General features: G+C 42.4%; 1 protein-coding gene across 1 annotated transcript in view; it reads left to right on the forward strand.

Moving 5' to 3' along the window:
• LOC124622980 (putative inorganic phosphate cotransporter) overlaps positions 1-16,669 on the forward strand; it is a 150,454-nt gene extending 133,785 nt beyond the window's left edge. The window contains exons 8-9 of the mRNA XM_047148769.1: positions 9,217-9,458; positions 16,202-16,669. Of these exons, the coding sequence (XP_047004725.1) occupies positions 9,217-9,458; positions 16,202-16,357 (398 nt within the window). The 3' untranslated portion in view covers positions 16,358-16,669. The remainder of the gene's footprint in view (positions 1-9,216; positions 9,459-16,201) is intronic.
• Positions 16,670-18,499: the final 1,830 nt, after the last annotated feature.

Here is an 18,499-nt window from a genome sequence, read left to right on the forward strand (position 1 = left end):
ATTCCACTGCTGTTGATTTTATCCTATAGACATTGATCAGAAATCCTTGTCTTCTTTCCATTTCACTTTAATGATCCTCTTTATACCTACATTGAGCCTTTGCATTTCCATTTTCAGATTTTCTAGCCTCTGATATCCGTCACCCCGACTCTTAGAACATTGTCCTTTCATTGGTTATTCAACCTTTTTCTTATGGTCACCTCCCTCTTGGCAGTCCCCTCAAGGAAATCCGAATAGGAGACTAGTCCTGAAGGTTTTGCTTCAGACTCTTCCAATTACTGGCCATATGTCCTGTATATACGCGTTATGTGTCTTTAATGCAGTGGTTTCCGTTGCCTTGTGGATCCTAATCCCATTTATCATTGATGATTCTTCCACCTTTAGGAGTAGTTTCCCACTTCAAAAGCTAGAGTGCAAGTGCTCTAAACCTGGTCCTGTGCCCTCTTTGACAAGGCCGTTGGCAGAATGAGAGTGATTTCTTACCCCGCAAGTCGTTGGACTGTTCTTGGCTTCCAGATCGTATCTTAACATGCAAAAGGCTGGTATCAGCTGCTAGCGATGCTTCACACATTGGTCGATCCCTCCAAGCCAAAGCACTGTGGTGGATAAGACACATTTGATTGGATAACAAAATGTATGTGCAATGGAACAGTACGAATTTTCTGTCTGTCCCCGAGCAGAGTTGCAGTGGTCTGTTCTCAGATCTGCGTACAGTGAGGTGAAGTCGTCACACTCAGTGACACACTACAGATATCCAATGCCTTAACGACAGACTGCATTAAAAGGAGAAAACGGCATTTGTCGACAAAGTCGGGCGCAGGAGCTTACTGTAGCCGACTTCTGGAAACTGCAGTGCCCTGGGGACCAACATCTTTTCTCAAGAGCCTCTGTGGCTCACCTTCTGTGCTAATGCCAGACAATGAGACGGAAGCCTAGGCCTGCTCGTTTCCAGCAAGAAAATGTGAAGCCTTCTTCCCGATTTGGCAAGCCAAGTACTCCCCTTAAAAATAGCAAAAAAAAGCATAAAAATAATCAGATATCACACAGTCATGTTACATTTTATCAGAAAGTTTAACTTTCCTCTGTACTGTGTATACTGGCTTCATGTTCAAGTATCTGAAGTATGTGTATTATTTATCAAAATACTTAAGTGTGTAACTTGTATTTCCAAGTGCTAAATCTATATGAGAAAAATACATCAGAACCTTACTGTCACTTTCACATGTAAAAGATGCACCTAAACTATGGAAATGATGTAACTTGCAGTATTTCCACACGCAAATTGTCCCATAACTGTACAAAACACATGTGCTCTGCTAAAAACATCATATTAGGCAGGCAGGTGATATTTCTTCCTAGGCCTATACGAGACTATGCACGAAAGCGAGCCACAGTATGCACCGTTTTAGGGGGAAAGAAAACAGAAACACACACAATGTTTATATCAAGTATCACAGCGTGATTTCCACGTATAAGTGTTCATCAGAATACGTAAAGACTGTAACTTACATCGTTTCCACCCCTGAATAAAATCTTCTCGGTTTTCGTGCCTCGCCAATTCGAATAAAATTCAGCCATACTCTGGGCCAACGAGCAGCAACTTACGACGTGTACCGCAGAGGCGTAGACTGAGACAAGTTTTCCCACCCGCCCCCAAGATATAAGATATGCTGCGACCTGTTAAAGAAGACATAGCTCTTCGTGCGCCCGGCTTGTATGGTATCCCTTGCGAGTGTGGCAGTATCTATTTAGGTCGGACAATTCGCACAGTTGCAGAGCGATATACCGAGCACAAGAAACGCACTAAACAAAGGGAGCTCGACATGTTGGCCATGGCTGAGCATTGCTTGGAAAAGGGACACAAAATACAGTTTGAAACGACGAGATTCGTGTCCCATGTGTCAACATACTGGTATTCCGTTAGGCAAAGAGGTGGCTGAGATTACAATGAACAGCAACAGTTTTGGCTCTGAGCACTATTGGACTTAACTTCTAAGGTCATCAGTCCCCTAGAACTTAGAACTACTTAAACCTAACTAACCTAAGGACATCACACGCATCCATGCCCGAGGCAGGATTCGAACCTGCGACCGTAGCGGTCGCGCGGTTCCAAATTGTAGCGCCTAGAACCGCTCGGCCACTCCTGCCGGCAGCAACAGCTTTAATAGGGACCAGGGGCTCACGCTTAGTAAGGTGTGGAGATTGGTTTCGGATGTCGAAAGGAGGTAACTAAGGTTGCTTAACTCTTGTAGGGAGGCGGGGGCGGTAGTCACAAACGTGGCGCCGGCCCCTCGTACCACCTGACATCGCACGGTCCCGCGCGGGGCCAACGAGATACACGGGCCCTGCAACGAACTTGTGACGTCACGCTAGTCGGCCTGGCCGCCCCCTTCGCGAACGCTTGGCTTCGTGCAGGGACCACAGGAAATAAATTTTTGACTGAAAACGTACCCAGCAGAGGTCTTAATTTTTTTCGCGTGCTATCGACAAATTGCATGTATTTAACAACGCTGTCAAGAATTATTAAATTCGTCTGAATAATCACTAGGCCCGCGCCGGACACGGCTGCTGCACTTGTAAGACCTGCAGTGTCACGTGCTGTGACGTACGCACCATGACCTGTCTTTCTCGTGGGCATCGGTCCTGCGGCGGACCAGAGCTCCTATGAGCTACCCAACTCACTTTCCGCGCACGTGTCGCTTTGGCCCTCTCTGATTGGTGCCAGCGGCCCTAATCGTGGCTACATGAAGCGGAAAAGCGGAGAGCCAACGATGAAAAACTATATCTCACTCTGTTACTATGGTCGTGTGTCAGATAAAATTGCTAATACGTTCCATAGAGTCAACGTTACGATGGGTTTTCGGACAAATAATCAAGTTGGCAAAATACGGCGACATAGCCTGGATCCAGCGATTAGTAAGTTTAGCACAATCGGGGGTCTACGAGGTCAGTAGTGGCTCGTGTGCGCAGCATTACAGTGGACAGACTGGGAGGGATGTTCAGGTTACGTATTGTGAGCATGGATATGCTGGTAACCGTAGTTCATTAGGGGGCCGTATAAGAGATTTCAAGCATTGCTTAAGAAGCATTAATGGTGATTTGTCCATCCTGCACTGAGGTGGTAAAGGTACGGAGGGAATTGAAATTTACGTGAGCTATCAGGAGGATCTGAATCTTTTGATAAATGAGCAGGTAACGAGCTGTCTTAAACGGTTATTCGATTTCTTCCATGATGTGATAGTGAAAAACTAAATAAGGACTTTTTTAACAATATGTTAACCTTCAACTGCTTTTATACTGCTTTGCATTAAGGCCGCAACCTAAATACTGTGAAATTCCCTGTAAGTTACCTTCAGACTTCGTGCATTCACAGCTATAATCAATCGTGAGGAACTCTAGTGGGGCCGGCCAGTGTGGCCGAGCGGTTCTAGGCGCTTCAGTCTGGAACCGCGCGACCGCCACGGTCGCAGGTTCGAATCCTGCCTCGGGCATGGATGTGTGTGATGTCCTTAGGTTAGTTAGGTTTGAGTAGTTCTAAGTTCTAGGGGACTGACGACCTCAGATGTTAAGTCCCATAGTGCTCAGAGCCATTTCAACCATTTCAACTCTAGTGGGACTATCGTAAGTTTTCCTCTGAAAACTGTGTTTTATTTTTATTTCACAAGAAACTAGAAAGTTTCTGGTGGCTCTTTTTACTTGTTGTCATTTTTCATAATTTTAATGAAGAATAACAAAACATAAAATTGTTTTTTACTGATTTTATTTCTTAAACTTACGACGCATCATACGATGTAGAGGGCGCTCAACTTATGTACTCTGTTCTTTGATTATGGCTCCGTAGTGAGCCCGTCTCACTTCATGTTTTGGTTTTGAGTGATCTACGTCACTTACTGTATTAGACAACAAATGTTGTTTGTCAGTTCTGTATGGACGTCATTATGCATCCACTCAACCTTCTTTTCTAAGGAGTGGTATGTATTTCGTTTTGTTTAATTGCTCTACTCGATTTCAACAAGTTGAAATGCTAAGTCGCTGTATGTACTATTATTTGCATCGTTTCTTTGTACTTTTTTACTAGGCGCTCTGATGATGGACTTTGCTCAAAAAGCGCCAGCGCAGTAAAGGATTTCCTACCATCTAGATCTCCTTCATTTCAGCAGCCTACCAGCATTTTTAAAGTCATATTTATATTGATTGTGATTATGGCTTCATACTTCCATCAAGTCTTTAAGTCTTATCTACGGAAACTGCACAGATAAACAAACAAGGCAATGATAGTTGACCCAACCAACGGGCATCCGGAAGTAAAATAGTATCCTAACACCATAATCTGACAGTGGGTGTCAGTCACTCGATCTTGAAATTGTACTTAGACATCAGTTGCTGACAGTGTATTTGTAGCATGGATGACTTGGTCTAAACGGAATAGTATGCTCTGTTCTACAAACATTTTCTTGAATGCTGTTGCAACTGCACTGACTTGAAGAGTTTTTAGTGACGTTAACATGTGAAATCGTCCAACCCTCTTCACTGGACTGATACTTCAGAAATACTCGTAATATTTACGAAATTTGTGCGCATGTGGTATTAATACTGGTACCATGCATGCAACTACTGAAACGCTTTTTTTTTTTCATTGCGATAAATATTTCGTTTTAAACAGTTAAAACATCATCACTGGCAAATACTTCACCCACTAAGTGCTTTTAAACCTATCAATATCAACGCATTTTTGATAACATATATTACCAATATGGGTGTACTTTAAGATCAAAAAATGTAAAAAATAAAATTTTCGTGAACTGGTGTTGGCTCCTGTGAAAAACTTACTTTCTGAAGATGTACTGATACGTAAGTAGGGTGATGGAACTGAAAATAGTCAATATGACATTCATTGTGAAAAGTCACATCTACTACCACCTCAATGAGCCTTTGATTTTTAATTACCTACAAGCAAAAAAATTTAAAACAGTGATAGAACCTGGTACATGAATTTATTAGAAAAACGTTTTTTAAATATTAAAATATAAAGTACACAGCTACTTTAAAATATTTATAAAAGTTGGGCACAAAGCACACCTCCCCCTCGCCCCTCTTAGTATTGAGTTAATGTGGACGTGATGTCTGCTTGCACATTTCACTAAATTTTTTGCCAATGGCACGGCTGCATTGAATAAAAAAGAAACAGTGGGACCGCAAACGACGATCAACGAAACACAACAAGCCTCACAACGTCTATATGGGCAAAGGCACGTTCACGAACTTCCAACATGCTGGAATAATTGTGGGTCGCCAACTTCCGTTAATAAGTATCAACAAAAACTAGTCAAAGTTGCAAATTTCACATTTTTATTCACTTGATGACTAGTTTTGGGCCCGTACCCATATTCAAATCATCGTAACAAAGTCAAAAATGGTGTTTCCGATAGTGGAATAACCATGTCAAAATTGCTTAAATGAGCAGTTACAGTGCATATACAGGGTGTTTCAAAAATGACCGGTATATTTGAAACGGCAATAAAAACTAAACGAGCAGCGATAGAAATACACCGTTTGTTGCAATATGCTTGGGACAACAGTACATTTTCAGGCGGACAAACTTTCGAAATTACAGTAGTTACAATTTTCAACAACAGATGGCGCTGCAAGTGATGTGAAAGATATAGAAGACAACGCAGTCTGTGGGTGCGCCATTCTGTACGTCGTCTTTCTGCTGTAAGCGTGTGCTGTTCACAACGTGCAAGTGTGCTGTAGACAACATGGTTTATTCCTTAGAACAGAGGTTTTTTCTGGTGTTGGAATTCCACCGCCTAGAACACAGTGTTGTTGCAACAAGACGAAGTTTTCAACGGAGGTTTAATGTAACCAAAGGACCGAAAAGCGATACAATAAAGGATCTGTTTGAAAAATTTCAACGGACTGGGAACGTGACGGATGAACATGCTGGAAACGTAGGGCGACCGTGTACGGCAACCACAGAGGGCAACGCGCAGCTAGTGCAGCAGGTGATCCAACAGCGGCCTCGGGTTTCCGTTCGCCGTGTTGCAGCTGCGGTCCAAATGACGCCAACGTCCACGTATCGTCTCATGCGCCAGAGTTTACACCTCTATCCATACAAAATTCAAACGCGGCAACCCCTCAGCGCCGCTACCATTGCTGCACGAGAGACATTCGCTAACGATATAGTGCACAGGATTGATGACGGCGATATGCATGTGGGCAGCATTAGGTTTACTGACGAAGCTTATTTTTACCTGGACGGCTTCATCAATAAACAGAACTGGCGCATATGGGGAACCGAAAAGCCGCATGTTGCAGTCCCATCGTCCCTGCATCCTCAAAAAGTACTGGTCTGGGCCGCCATTTCTTCCAAAGGAATCATTGGCCCATTTTTCAGATCCGAAACGATTACTGCATCACGCTATCTGGACATTCTTCGTGAATTTGTGGCGGTACAAACTGCCTTAGACGACACTGCGAACACCTCGTGGTTTATGCAAGATGGTGCCCGGCCACATCGCACGGCCGACGTCTTTAATTTCCTGAATTAATATTTCGATGATCGTGTGATTGTTTTGGGCTATCCGAAACATACAGGAGGCGGCGTGGATTGGCCTCCCTATTCACCAGACATGAACCCCTGTGACTTCTTTCTGTGGGGACACTTGAAAGACCAGGTGTACCGCCAGAATCCAGAAACAATTGAACAGCTGAAGCAGTACATCACATCTGCATGTGAAGCCATTCCGCCAGACACGTTGTCAAAGGTTTCGGGTAATTTCATTCAGAGACTACGCCATATTATTGCTACGCGTGGTGGATATGTGGAAAATATCGTACTATAGAGATTCCCAGACGGCAGCGCCATCTGTTGTTGAAAATTGTAACTACTGTAATTTCGAAAGTTTGTCTGCCTGAAAATGTACTGTTGTCCCAAGCATATTGCAACAAATGGTGTATTTCTATCGCTGCTCGTTTAGTTTCTATTGCCGTTTCAAATATACCGGTCATTTTTGAAACACCCTGTAGATGGTATCTCCGAAAATGCAAAAGCCATGTCGAAAACGTGTAAACGAACAGTTACAGCGCATACAGATAACTCACCTGTATGCGATGAAACTGTTCGTTTTCACTTTTTTGACAAGGTTTTTGCGTTTTCGGCAACAGCATTTTTGATTGTTACCATGGTTTTAAAATGGGTTCCCGCCCGAAAATAATCATCGAGTAAATACAAAAAGTAAAATTTGCAACTTTGGCTGGTTTTTCGTGCTCTGAAAGCCATGTTTCTTTGTTCGCTGATATCGCAGACTACTCGCAACCACGATGTAGAAGTGATCAAAGGGAATTATTATGACGTGGTTGTGTGATGTGGGTGTGTATTTACAGTTTGAGTAAGTGAATGCATTTCTGGGTGCATACATAATTATTACTCAGCAACATTGGCGTTATAAACGTGTGGCAACTACACACATCAAAAAAAGTTTGCATCACATCGGTTCCGAGGGTCCGGAACCTGTACAGAAAATTGGAATAGAGATCAACATAAACATCGTTTCCGCCCTTTTTATTGCTCATGAAAACCACACATTGCATGTCGTACCACCATATAGTGACACCTTCAGAAGTGGTGGTCCAGATTACTGTACACACCGGAACCTCTAATACCCAGTAGAACGTCATCTTGCATTGATGCATGCTTGTATTCGAGATGGTATACTATCCACAAGTTCATCAAGGCACTGTTAATACAGTTTGTCCCACTCCTCAACGGCGATTCGGCGTAGATCCCTCAGAGTGGTTGGTGGGTCACGCCTTCCATAAACAGCCCTTTTCAATCTATCTCAGGCATGTTCGATAGGGTTCATGTTGGAGAACAAGCTGGCGAATCTAGTCGAGCGATGTCGTTATCCCGAAGGAAGTCATTACAAGAGGTGCACGATGGGGCGCGAATTGTCGTCCATGAAACGAATGCCTCGCCAATATGCTGGCGATATTGTTGCACTATCGGTCGGAGGATAGCATTTACGTATCGTACAGCCGTTACCGCGCCTTCCATGACCACCAGCGGCGTACGTCGCCCCCACATAATGCCACCCGAAAACAGCAGAGAACCTCCATCTTGCTGTACTCGCTGGATAATGTCTCTAAGGCGTTCAGTCTGACCGAGTTGCCTCAAACACGTCTCCGTCGATTGTATGGTTGAAGCCATATGCGACATTCATCGCTGAAGAGAACGTGATGCCAATCCCGAGCGGTCCATTCGGCATGTTGTTGGGCCCATCTGTACCGCGCTGCATGGTGTCGTAGTTGCAAAGATGGAACTCGCCATGGACGTCGGGATTGAAGTTGCGCATCAGGCAGTCTATTGCGCACAGTGTGAGTCGTAACACGACGTCCTGTGGCTGAACGAAAAGCATTATTCAACATGGTACCGTTGCTGTCAGGGTTCCTCCGAGCGGTAATCCGTAGGTAGCGGTCATCCACTGCAGTAGTAGCCCTTGGGCGGCCTGAGCGAGGCGTGTCATCGACATTTCCTGTCTTTTTGTATCTCCTCCATGTCCGAACTACATCGCTTTGGTTCACTCCGAGACGCTTGGGTACTTCTCTTGTTGAGAACCCTTCCTGGCACAAAGTAACAATGCGCACGCGACGCAACCGCGGTATTGACCGTCTAGGCATGGCTGAACTACAGACAACACGAACCGTGTACATCGTTCCTGGTGGAATGGCTGGAACTGAACGGCTGTCGGACCCCCTCCGTCTAATAGGCGCTGCTCATGCATGGTTATTTGCATCTTTGGGCGGGTTTAGTGACATCTCAGAATAGTCAAATGGACTGTGTCTGTGATATAATATCCACAGTCAACGTATATCTCCAGGAGTTCTGGGTGACGCAATTTTTTTTTTATGTGTGTATATTTCACGTCAGAAAATTACGTTTGATTAATTTTCTTGATCCTTGTTCTTGCATGTTTGAGTAAGTTGCAGAACGAGTACATGAGTACAGCTCTATAGCTTTTGAGTGAGACAGTGGATTTAATTTCATTACATTTAGCTCTGAATTAATAACTTTTGACTAACGCACTTAAGTTCATTAAATGTAACATAATGACTGATTAATGGTCCTTTGCATTATTTAAGTTTAAGTTGACGATCGCATTGGGTTATAACATGAGTGTGTACTTGATTACAACCGTGCTCTTGAAATGTTGGCAGCTTGTTTTGGGCCTGCGATCTGCTTCCTGGCGCTGACCTTCATCGACTGCGACGTGCCAGCCATCATCACGCTGTTCGTCTTCACCATGGTGTTCCGCTGCGCCATTTACGGCGGCTCCTACCTCAACCACATCTATCTGTTCCCTCGCGCCTACGGAAGCGCGGCTGGTCTTTTTCTGACTCTGGCCAACTCCACAGGGATCATCACTCCGATAGTCACCAGCGCTTTTGTATCAGGCCGGGTAAGTACTTGCAAAGTGCCTGGTACTGAACAGACGGGTAGACAAGAAACGGACCTAATAAAAACATGTTAAATAACGTTTCAACGATCGCTATTTCCACTTTTCACTTATGCTTTCATAGACACAGTCACATTTAACATAGTGTTGTGTCCATTGAGCTCTACAATACCACAATGAAGAACTCTGGTCTCTGTGCAGAGCACATCATCCTGCCTGCGAATTCCATTCGTTCGCATCGGCCGGCGTGTCGTAGACAGGCAAAAAGTTACTATCGGTCTGTACGTGATTAAGAACTATTTATTTATTTCTGGCTGTAGCCTTACTGTATCGGCGTCTGAGGCAAGGAACTATCAGGTTAGTAAAATATTGCAATACTTCACCAGAAGGCGGTCACACAAGCGAAATAATTTCTGCCTTCGCATAAGCTACGAAATTTTACAATATCGCATGCGGGTTTGTTGCTGCAATTGGCAACTGAAAACTTAGTGATTCAGAAATGTTTCGGGTGAGTCGCATGCTTACTGAGCATCTACAGAAAACTGACGAATATTTGTAACACTACTCCCCAAATCCGAGTTTGTTGCCTTGCTCATATATGTGTTCAAGTTGTCTATGCATAGTATTCAGAAATGCTGATGATCTTCCTCAAAACTCAATATTAAATATTATGCTGAGAGAATTTTGCTGCGGCATTTGCAATGCGGTACTTGTTTCTGTGAGGTAGACAGCATAAATACTGGTAAGCATTACATCATTCCATATGTGAATAATTTAAACACGTTTTTCGTCTTAGATTCAGAAGTAAGGGGGATTGGACAATTTAATATCATTACTTCCTTGGTTCATTCATAATTTTTATCATCAGCAGAGGCATGTCTGAGCAAACAATGTTAGCATCGTTTAATAGGTGTCTGGATTGTTCATCGCTCATTATTACAGGATGTAGACATACACTACACTGAGGTGACGTTTGTCACGGGATGCCTCCTAATATCCTGCCGGACCTCTTTTTGACCGGCGTAGTGCGGAAACTCTGTGTGGCGAGGACTCAACAAGTCGTTGGAAGTCCCCTGCAGAAATACTGAGCCATGCTGCCTGTATAGTTGTCCATAATTGCGAAAGTGTTGCTGGCGCAGGATTTTGTGCATGAACTGACCCCTCCATTATGCCCCAGAAATTTCCCAACGGCTCCATTTCGAGTGATCTGGGTGTCTAATCATTCGCTCTGACTGTCCGTAATTTTCTTCAATCCAGTCGCGACCAGTTGTAGACCGATGACCTAAACACAGCCCATACCATTATGGAGGCACCACCACAGTGCACTGTTGACAACTTCGGTCGATAGCTTCGCGAGGTCTGTGCCACACTCGATCCCTACCATCAGCAATTACAAATTGAAATCGGGATTCATTTGACCAGATGTCGTTTTTTCTGTCGCCTAGGGTCCAACAGATATGGTCACTGGCCCAGCAGAGGCGCTGCAGGCACTTGAATCACCTGAGTACAAGTGACATCTCCACGAATTCATTGCCGTTTCTTGCCTTGTGTATGCGATACGCACCTGTATATGTGTATATCGCTAGCCTATGACTTTCTGTCACCTCAGTATATTTAAAACTTTGGATAGTACAGTATATATTTTATCAGTTATTGCTGCATTTCATCACGCTGTTTCGCACGTCAGCAGAAAGTATAGACAAAGCTTAACTGAACAGTTTTCTGGCCAGTCTGATAGTTTTCGGATCTCTCTTGAGTTTTGAAATGATACAGCGAAACTGCACTAGTTTTTGAAGAATTCATTTTGTTCTCCAGAAATCTGATCCACTGTATGTCATAGGGTCGTGTAACCGTAGAATCGGAAACTACGTTCAAGCGACGCTTCGTGGCCGCCATGTTATCGTTGGCAAGAAACGAAATATGAGAATCTTCGGCCTGAACACTCAAGCAGCAGTTCGACATCGTGTTGAGGTAGAAATCAATAGCTATGTCGTGGCTGAAGTCGGCAGTGAGCACAAAGCAGTCAGTTCTGGTTGATATCAGTCAAGTTCTATTGCTTTAGCTAGTCCACGGCTTCCATTAAGTAACTTTATTTTTGTAGTAGGCCGTGGCTAATCCCACCAGACACCTCGCCGAGAATCTTCTTAGAGCACGCGAATACCAGTAGCAGCTGATAACTGCTTTGAACTGCACACCTATGTCAGCTTTTCAGCAATCCACGCAACATTATAACGAAGCGAAAATTCAGAGTTATCTTCGTGTTGTACTACACGTGATAAAACGTAATGCTCAAGTACTGAAAAATGAAGATCAGTTCGAGAAACATGGAATGAATAGCAATTGGAATGATACCGTATGCACGGATTTAGTCTTCGTGACAAGTAACACTGTTATTGCACATATTATCACAGCAGTTGTGTTACTATTCCGTAATGGATATAATGATAGAATGTTTCTTGTTTCTCTATTTATTTAACTGCCCTTATGATTGCACTTGTACTGGCTTGTCATGTTCCCCGTCCACTTCTCCGCACTTTATGTTTGCATGTCGGTCGTTTTCCAGTTCTGTCACTGAAGACTAATTTTCCGTTACATAATTGCTTTTTAATTTGTGTATTTTATTTATTGGTTGGTTTGTGCTGTATTTGTGTGATGGCAGGATGATACAAATTATTGCTTTATCTATACAGTCGTTATTTTTATAATGACTGTACTATCTGATTTGTCTGATGTCATTTCTATTGCATTTTCTGTTAATAGTTCACTATTTATTTAGTAGAGTATTTTGTTATGTAAATCTGTTTGTTGTAGATTTTCCTATTTTTTATTTATGTTTCTCTAACTTTTGCTACTTTTACTGTTAGCTTGTTTTGCTCATGTACTGGTAAATTTGCCATGTCAGTTGCTAGCTTTGTTATAGGTATAGTTGTTTTACAAATGTGCTGTAAAACTCTGGTTTCAAGCTGTATTTTAGTCCTGTATTGAGTAATTTTATTTCATTTGCGAATTCTGTATTGGTAAGATTTTTTACACACATGTAGAACTTTAGTGGTGATACAATTTCAGTCGTTAGTTTCCGTTTATAGTGCTGATTTTCGATTAACTTGTCAAATGTCTTTTTGAATGTTGTGCATAGGTTGCGACTGGTATGCCAAACATATCTATGTATGAACGCTGTAGTATAAATTAATAGTGTTACACTTTTGCTTGACTGTAAATGTGCTACGTACAGTTCTTGGTTGAGTTTTTCTTTATGATTTGCATTTCACACAAACAAAAATAAGATCAGGCAAGGATGAGGTACCTATTTTTTTGTAATCCGAGCATTTAAAAAATTTCCTGCGACGACTGCACAGAATAATGCATTGGACAGTCGGGAACAAACTTTGGTATCTGATGTAAAGAACATACAAGAAACCGTGAAAGTTGTCAATGAGATTATTACTAACATCGGAAAATCGAAATTCTTAAGGCAGAAAAAATTCTGAATTCTTCTGCAAAATTCTACATAAAGTTCCTAAAGGTCATACTCTGAACATCTTAGAAGAACTGGAAATTTACATACATACGAAAAAATATCCGAACGACATCCTTAAGGAACATATAGATAAAAAAAACTACTTAGAAAACTTTTTTGAAATAATAGAAAAAGAATAAGAACAAAAATGATGCAACAAATAATAAACAATAGATAATCTTAAACTTTTCATAACTTCACATTTGCGGTATCTGAAACGCAAAGACCGTCCCTGAACTTCTTCAGCCGGCCGGTGTGGCCGAGCGGTTCAAGGCGCTACAGTCTGGAACCGCGCTACCACTACGGTCGCAGGTTCGAATCCTGCCTCGGGCATGGATGTGTGTGATGTCTTTGGTTAGTTAGGTTTAAGTAGTTCTAAGTTCTAGGGGACTGATGACCTCAGATGTTAAGTCCCATACTGCTCAGAGCCATTTGAACCATTTTTTGAACTTCTTCTATATAATTTCTCTGTAAATATAAAGCATCGTATGAGTGAAAACGGTCAAACAACATTCAGGAAGTACTGTATAAAATCACTAAAAGTCCAATACAAAACAAACTGTGTGATATATAATAACGACATATTATTAAACTCGCTCCAATATGCATTAGGGGTGTCATTGCACCTAGACTTAAGTACAGTATGATGTATTGTTACACAGAAAATACATATACGTAAATATACTATAACAACTGCAAACTAGTCGCATGTTTGCTACCGTGGCGTCCTTAAATAATATCCAAGTCAGGGGGCAGAATCACGATGTTATACACATCACACCCAAGCGGGTTTATACTGAATCTGCGCACGTTGTGTAACGCAACCTTACGTTGGCCCTGATATAAATCCTACGTGGGGTGGCTAGCCTCTCTCATATTTTATTTATTAAATTAATTGATCAAAGTTCCCCCTCCGAAAATGATTATGGGAAAGGATTATGGTGAGTATGACTGTTTAGCAGAAAAATGTTGTCCTAAAAGTTTACAATTACATTTACTTTATTTGAATAGAACACAAAATTGATCAAGAATTTCTACAAGTAACAAACATGTATGTTAAATTAAACCAAATATGTAAATAATCCTCACTTGATAGAGGTGTTGCAAGAACTTAGTACAAACGACACTACGAAAAATCTGATGTGCTTTTCTCCCATGAGAAAAGAGGTCAAAGAGAAGAGGTAGAATGTTAATGTCGATAAACAAGTGGGTAATCAGATGCAGTACCACGAAATCATCTAAGGAGGCTAAGTGGTTCTACAGGTTTCACCGCTATGAAACCTCATTTCGAATTTTGGGCGGACGAAAAATCAACTGAAGTCTTACAGGAGGGAACTGCCTATGTTGCCGACAGTACGGCACAAGGCGGCGTGCTGTGCTGGCTTTACCATCTGCTGATGGGCTCTACCTCGGAGACAGCGGAAGTGCGAGCGCAATAAAGAACTAAGCGTTTTTCCATGTGGCTGGACAAGTTAAAACTGCGAATTAAATAACTTTTTTTCCATGTGGCTGGACAGTTAAAACTGCGACTTGAATTACTCTGGAACGAGGGTGGCAAAGTACGTGACCGGCTACTGTGGCCGCCAGGAACCAGCTCCCAATTCTCTTCCGCCCCGCGTCCAGAGAGAGACCGCTCCGCTTTCGTAGAACTCGGCCAATCATCGCCAATAAACAAAGATTTCGTCAATTATGGCCTTACAAGAAATTCTTCGAGACTCCCACTACCGTACTCCGTCAACTACGCGCCAATACCGTTCATTCCCACCAATTCCCGACGTTGACTTTAAACGTGTGCTGACGTAACAGTCGTGTAGCCTATCATAGCCTCTGCTAGGGCTTTGTGCAGGTATGTTCCTGGTGAAAGGCATCAAAAGAATGTGATAACTGAGACGCAACGCGGGGCGCTGTTCTGTCAGCTATCCCATGGAGCTCAGCAATTATTTCTCTGAAACATACCTAACAACAGCACAGTTGTGGCGCGAAGCTGGCACATCCCTGCTCAGTACATGAGGCTTTCGCGAGAAAACTGCCCCCATCATTGTAGAAATACGAGCTTGGCCCCTGAGATCCGAAATTTTAGAAATGCAAGAAAGGCTGGTTTGCTGGCTCTTAATAAGTGTATGAAGAGACGTGGGGACCTGCCGCCCTGCACAGTTATAAAGTCTCAACATGAACATTTGAAAATGGCGGTTCCACCGAAACGAAAGAGAAAGCTGCCAGCCAAGAATCGGGTCTCTGTCCGCAGTTCCCAATGAGTGGATGTCCCCCACACCTCGTGCTATTGTGAGCGGTTAGCCTCTTCACAGAGCAAAAGTTCCCTCTCGTCCCCTGATGAAATGAGCAGAATAAGGAAATGCATGCACCTTACTCCCAATTATGTACCTGCTAGTACATAGCATTCGATTACCTACTTTGCGTGACAGTGTAATGGTGTAGTGAAATGCATGCAGATTAATATTTTAGAAATGAAAGATAGGCTGGTTTGAGGGCCCTTGATAATTGTATGTGGAGGCCAAAGAACCTGCCGCCCTGCATAGTTATAAAGTCTCAACATGAACATTTGAAAATGACAGTTCCGCCGAAACGGACTCTTTCTGAATCAGTATAATCAAGACGAGTCAAATAACACAATCTGCAGCTAACCTTGTACCAACTGAAAGAAAAAATTGACCTTGTGTATACTGCGGGCCCAGAGAAGACGTTGTTATGTGTGAAATCAAGAGAAACTAGGGGAACATTGTGTTTTTCTTACGCCTAAAAATCAAAGTGATGAAACCCATACAGCATGCATTATTCTACACTGTGTCTTAAGTACAAAATCATACCATATTACATACACATAAAAGTGAAAGCAAAATATTATCTGGTGGAACGCCTAAGAAATGTTGGGTCAACAATTTGAATGAAACAGGAGACGATGAGCAACTAAATCATAAGGAAAAACTCAACCAAGAACTGCAGGTATCATATTTTCAACCATGGAAAAGTTTAACTCTAATTTTATTACCCATGCCACATTCTTTACTGTTCCAGACGCTTCCGTAACAGTTTTCCCTATTGCACACTCTTTTCTTTGAGTGCCTGTTGCTTTGGATGATACTTGTTCTGTTTAATTGTAGCAGTTATCTTACGCAATTGCGATTAGGCAGTTGCGATTAGCCCATTTATCTGAAATATCTTGTTTGACCGAGAGGCATTAAAGAGCACTTGTTTTGGAATTCTTTTACAGGAAACAGTACAGCAGTGGAAATACGTCTTCTACGTGGCGATGACAATTTCATTTATACCGTATTTCGTGTTCCTCATTTTTGGTTCTGTTGACAATCACGAAATTAAATGGGAAGAGCGCAGAGAGAAGAGGAGGAAACAGAAGACGGGCCCATAAACATGAATCCGAATTATGCTGACGCTGTGTACTTCAAACGAGGTAGCAAAACGCCGCCGAAACCTGTATGAAAATAATTGTCTTCTGTCCAGATGCATTTGTTAGGAGGAATTCAGTGACGTCAAAAGGATGTCGTCGTCGCTGAGTGACTGAATATTAATCTAGTACACGTGAAAAGCAACAATTCTTATCAGTCTTTGTCATTAATACTACTTTTGTAACAGTTACGGTTCTGTAAATTAGTGCTTTGTTTCTGCAAAAGTTAACAGCGATGTGCGCAGATCGAGATGAATGTATCAAGCAGTGACAGAAGAGCACGCTTAAAAATGTACTGTTGTGGTATTGGCACATCCGTACTTTCGACATATTCTCTAATCCTAGAGTAAATGTTCGTGAATTGTTGTTAAAAATCTAGTATTATGTTCTTTTAGTATACTTCTAAGAAAAGCTATGAGAATCTCTTCTACATTGCAAATATCGTAGCTGAGCCAGTCTCTTTATAGTTCGATTACCACTGTTCCTTCTAGACTGCGATACGATGCTGTAAAAATTGATAAATAAGGACGAAGCACTCGTAAAATTCTGCTATCATTCATAATCTGAGTTATAAGTCTTCCACTACATAAAACGAAATTACCTGCGCCTATATGCTAACGCAGAAAAATGGGTTACCCTTGTGTTTATTGTTCTGAATTACCTTATTGGGAATTAGTGAGATATTTTTGTGAGCTCTACGATACTCCCTTTTCTTTGATGTTCTGTGGTGTAACTAAACGAGCGATCAAAAAATTTCCGTTCGAAGGCCGTATAGTTCAGAAACGGTATGCCAATCAGGCAAAACCGCCGTGAACCCTGAGGCAATCTTGCACCAGGTTGAAGATAAGTGTTTGATGAAACCCTTGTCCTCCTACTGCGTGAAGTAATCCGTAACTGCTTGCTGCGCATCATCGTCCGGCAGGAATCGTCAACCCTTGAGAGTCTTTTTAAAGGGAGTGAAGGCGCGATAATCGCATGGAGAGTGATTAGGATTCTATGGCAGGTGATAGTGTCTTCCACTTGAGTTAGCGTTTCTGTGTTACAAAACGCCGATGTGGATGTGTGCGTTATCATGGAGCAACAGCAGCTCTTGTCGCCGTTTTCCCAGACATTTTGCCTTAATTGTAAGCCGCAATTTCTCCAGCGTTGCGCAGTACCGTTCCCTAAAGTTGGAGACACCAAGTCCCTTGAAATCGATAAGCAATCCCAGATCGAATGACGACGAGCACGGAACTTGGCACACCATTCCGCAAGGGTGGTTTTCGACAGACATGCTGTCCGATGCACATCCTTCATTCCCCGATGGATGTCCACCAGTGTTTGTCCTTCGGCAGCCAAGAAAAGAACAACATCTCGTCGGTCCTGTCTGTACGCATTTACTAATAACGTCGCAATAGTTCACGTTTCCACGTTTATCGCACGCATATCGGAAAGTCATGAATGCACACACTAATCCCTTGCTTACGTGTCAAGGGGTATATAAAGGCATCGGAGTCGTGCTACGTTGCGTATACGCTGCACCAACGCCCTCAAACGGAAACGTTTTGATCGCCCCTTACATATCGCAAAAGAAATATGCGTAGCATTATATAAATTTCAGACCTGTGAACACTAATTCTTCCAAGATTTGAGCTCTACGCCCTACGTTTAACAAAAACAGTCACTTAACAGACGTTGAATCGCGTATAATGAACCAACAGTACGAATATCTGAAAAAACCCACAAATGTGTGAAAGAGTAGTTGGTTACATCTATCAGCTAATGAAATGATTTCATCGATTATCAACACTTCTGTACTCAGGTTTTTAGTTCAGAGCGAATTTCGAAAGCTTTACGGGAGTCTCGTTTTCGATTGCCTTTCTACTTGTACCTATAGGTACATGCCACTCAGGTTTCTCCCTTCTGTTTTATTCTGTGGCATTGAAAATGACGCCGGCAGGTTTAAAGAGGGCATAGTAATTGCCTATCCACACAAGAGTAATATATTCCTTCTGCAACCCACATTTTTATTATGACTTTTGAGACTGAAGGTTTATGTTGGCAAAGTTAGGAAATAAGCAAGAGTACATGTGACTCAAAAAATAGTTTTAGACTACCAGTAACACT

Source organism: Schistocerca americana, chromosome 7 (genome assembly GCF_021461395.2).
Source record: "Schistocerca americana isolate TAMUIC-IGC-003095 chromosome 7, iqSchAmer2.1, whole genome shotgun sequence".
Classification (NCBI taxonomy): Eukaryota; Metazoa; Arthropoda; class Insecta; order Orthoptera; family Acrididae; genus Schistocerca; species Schistocerca americana.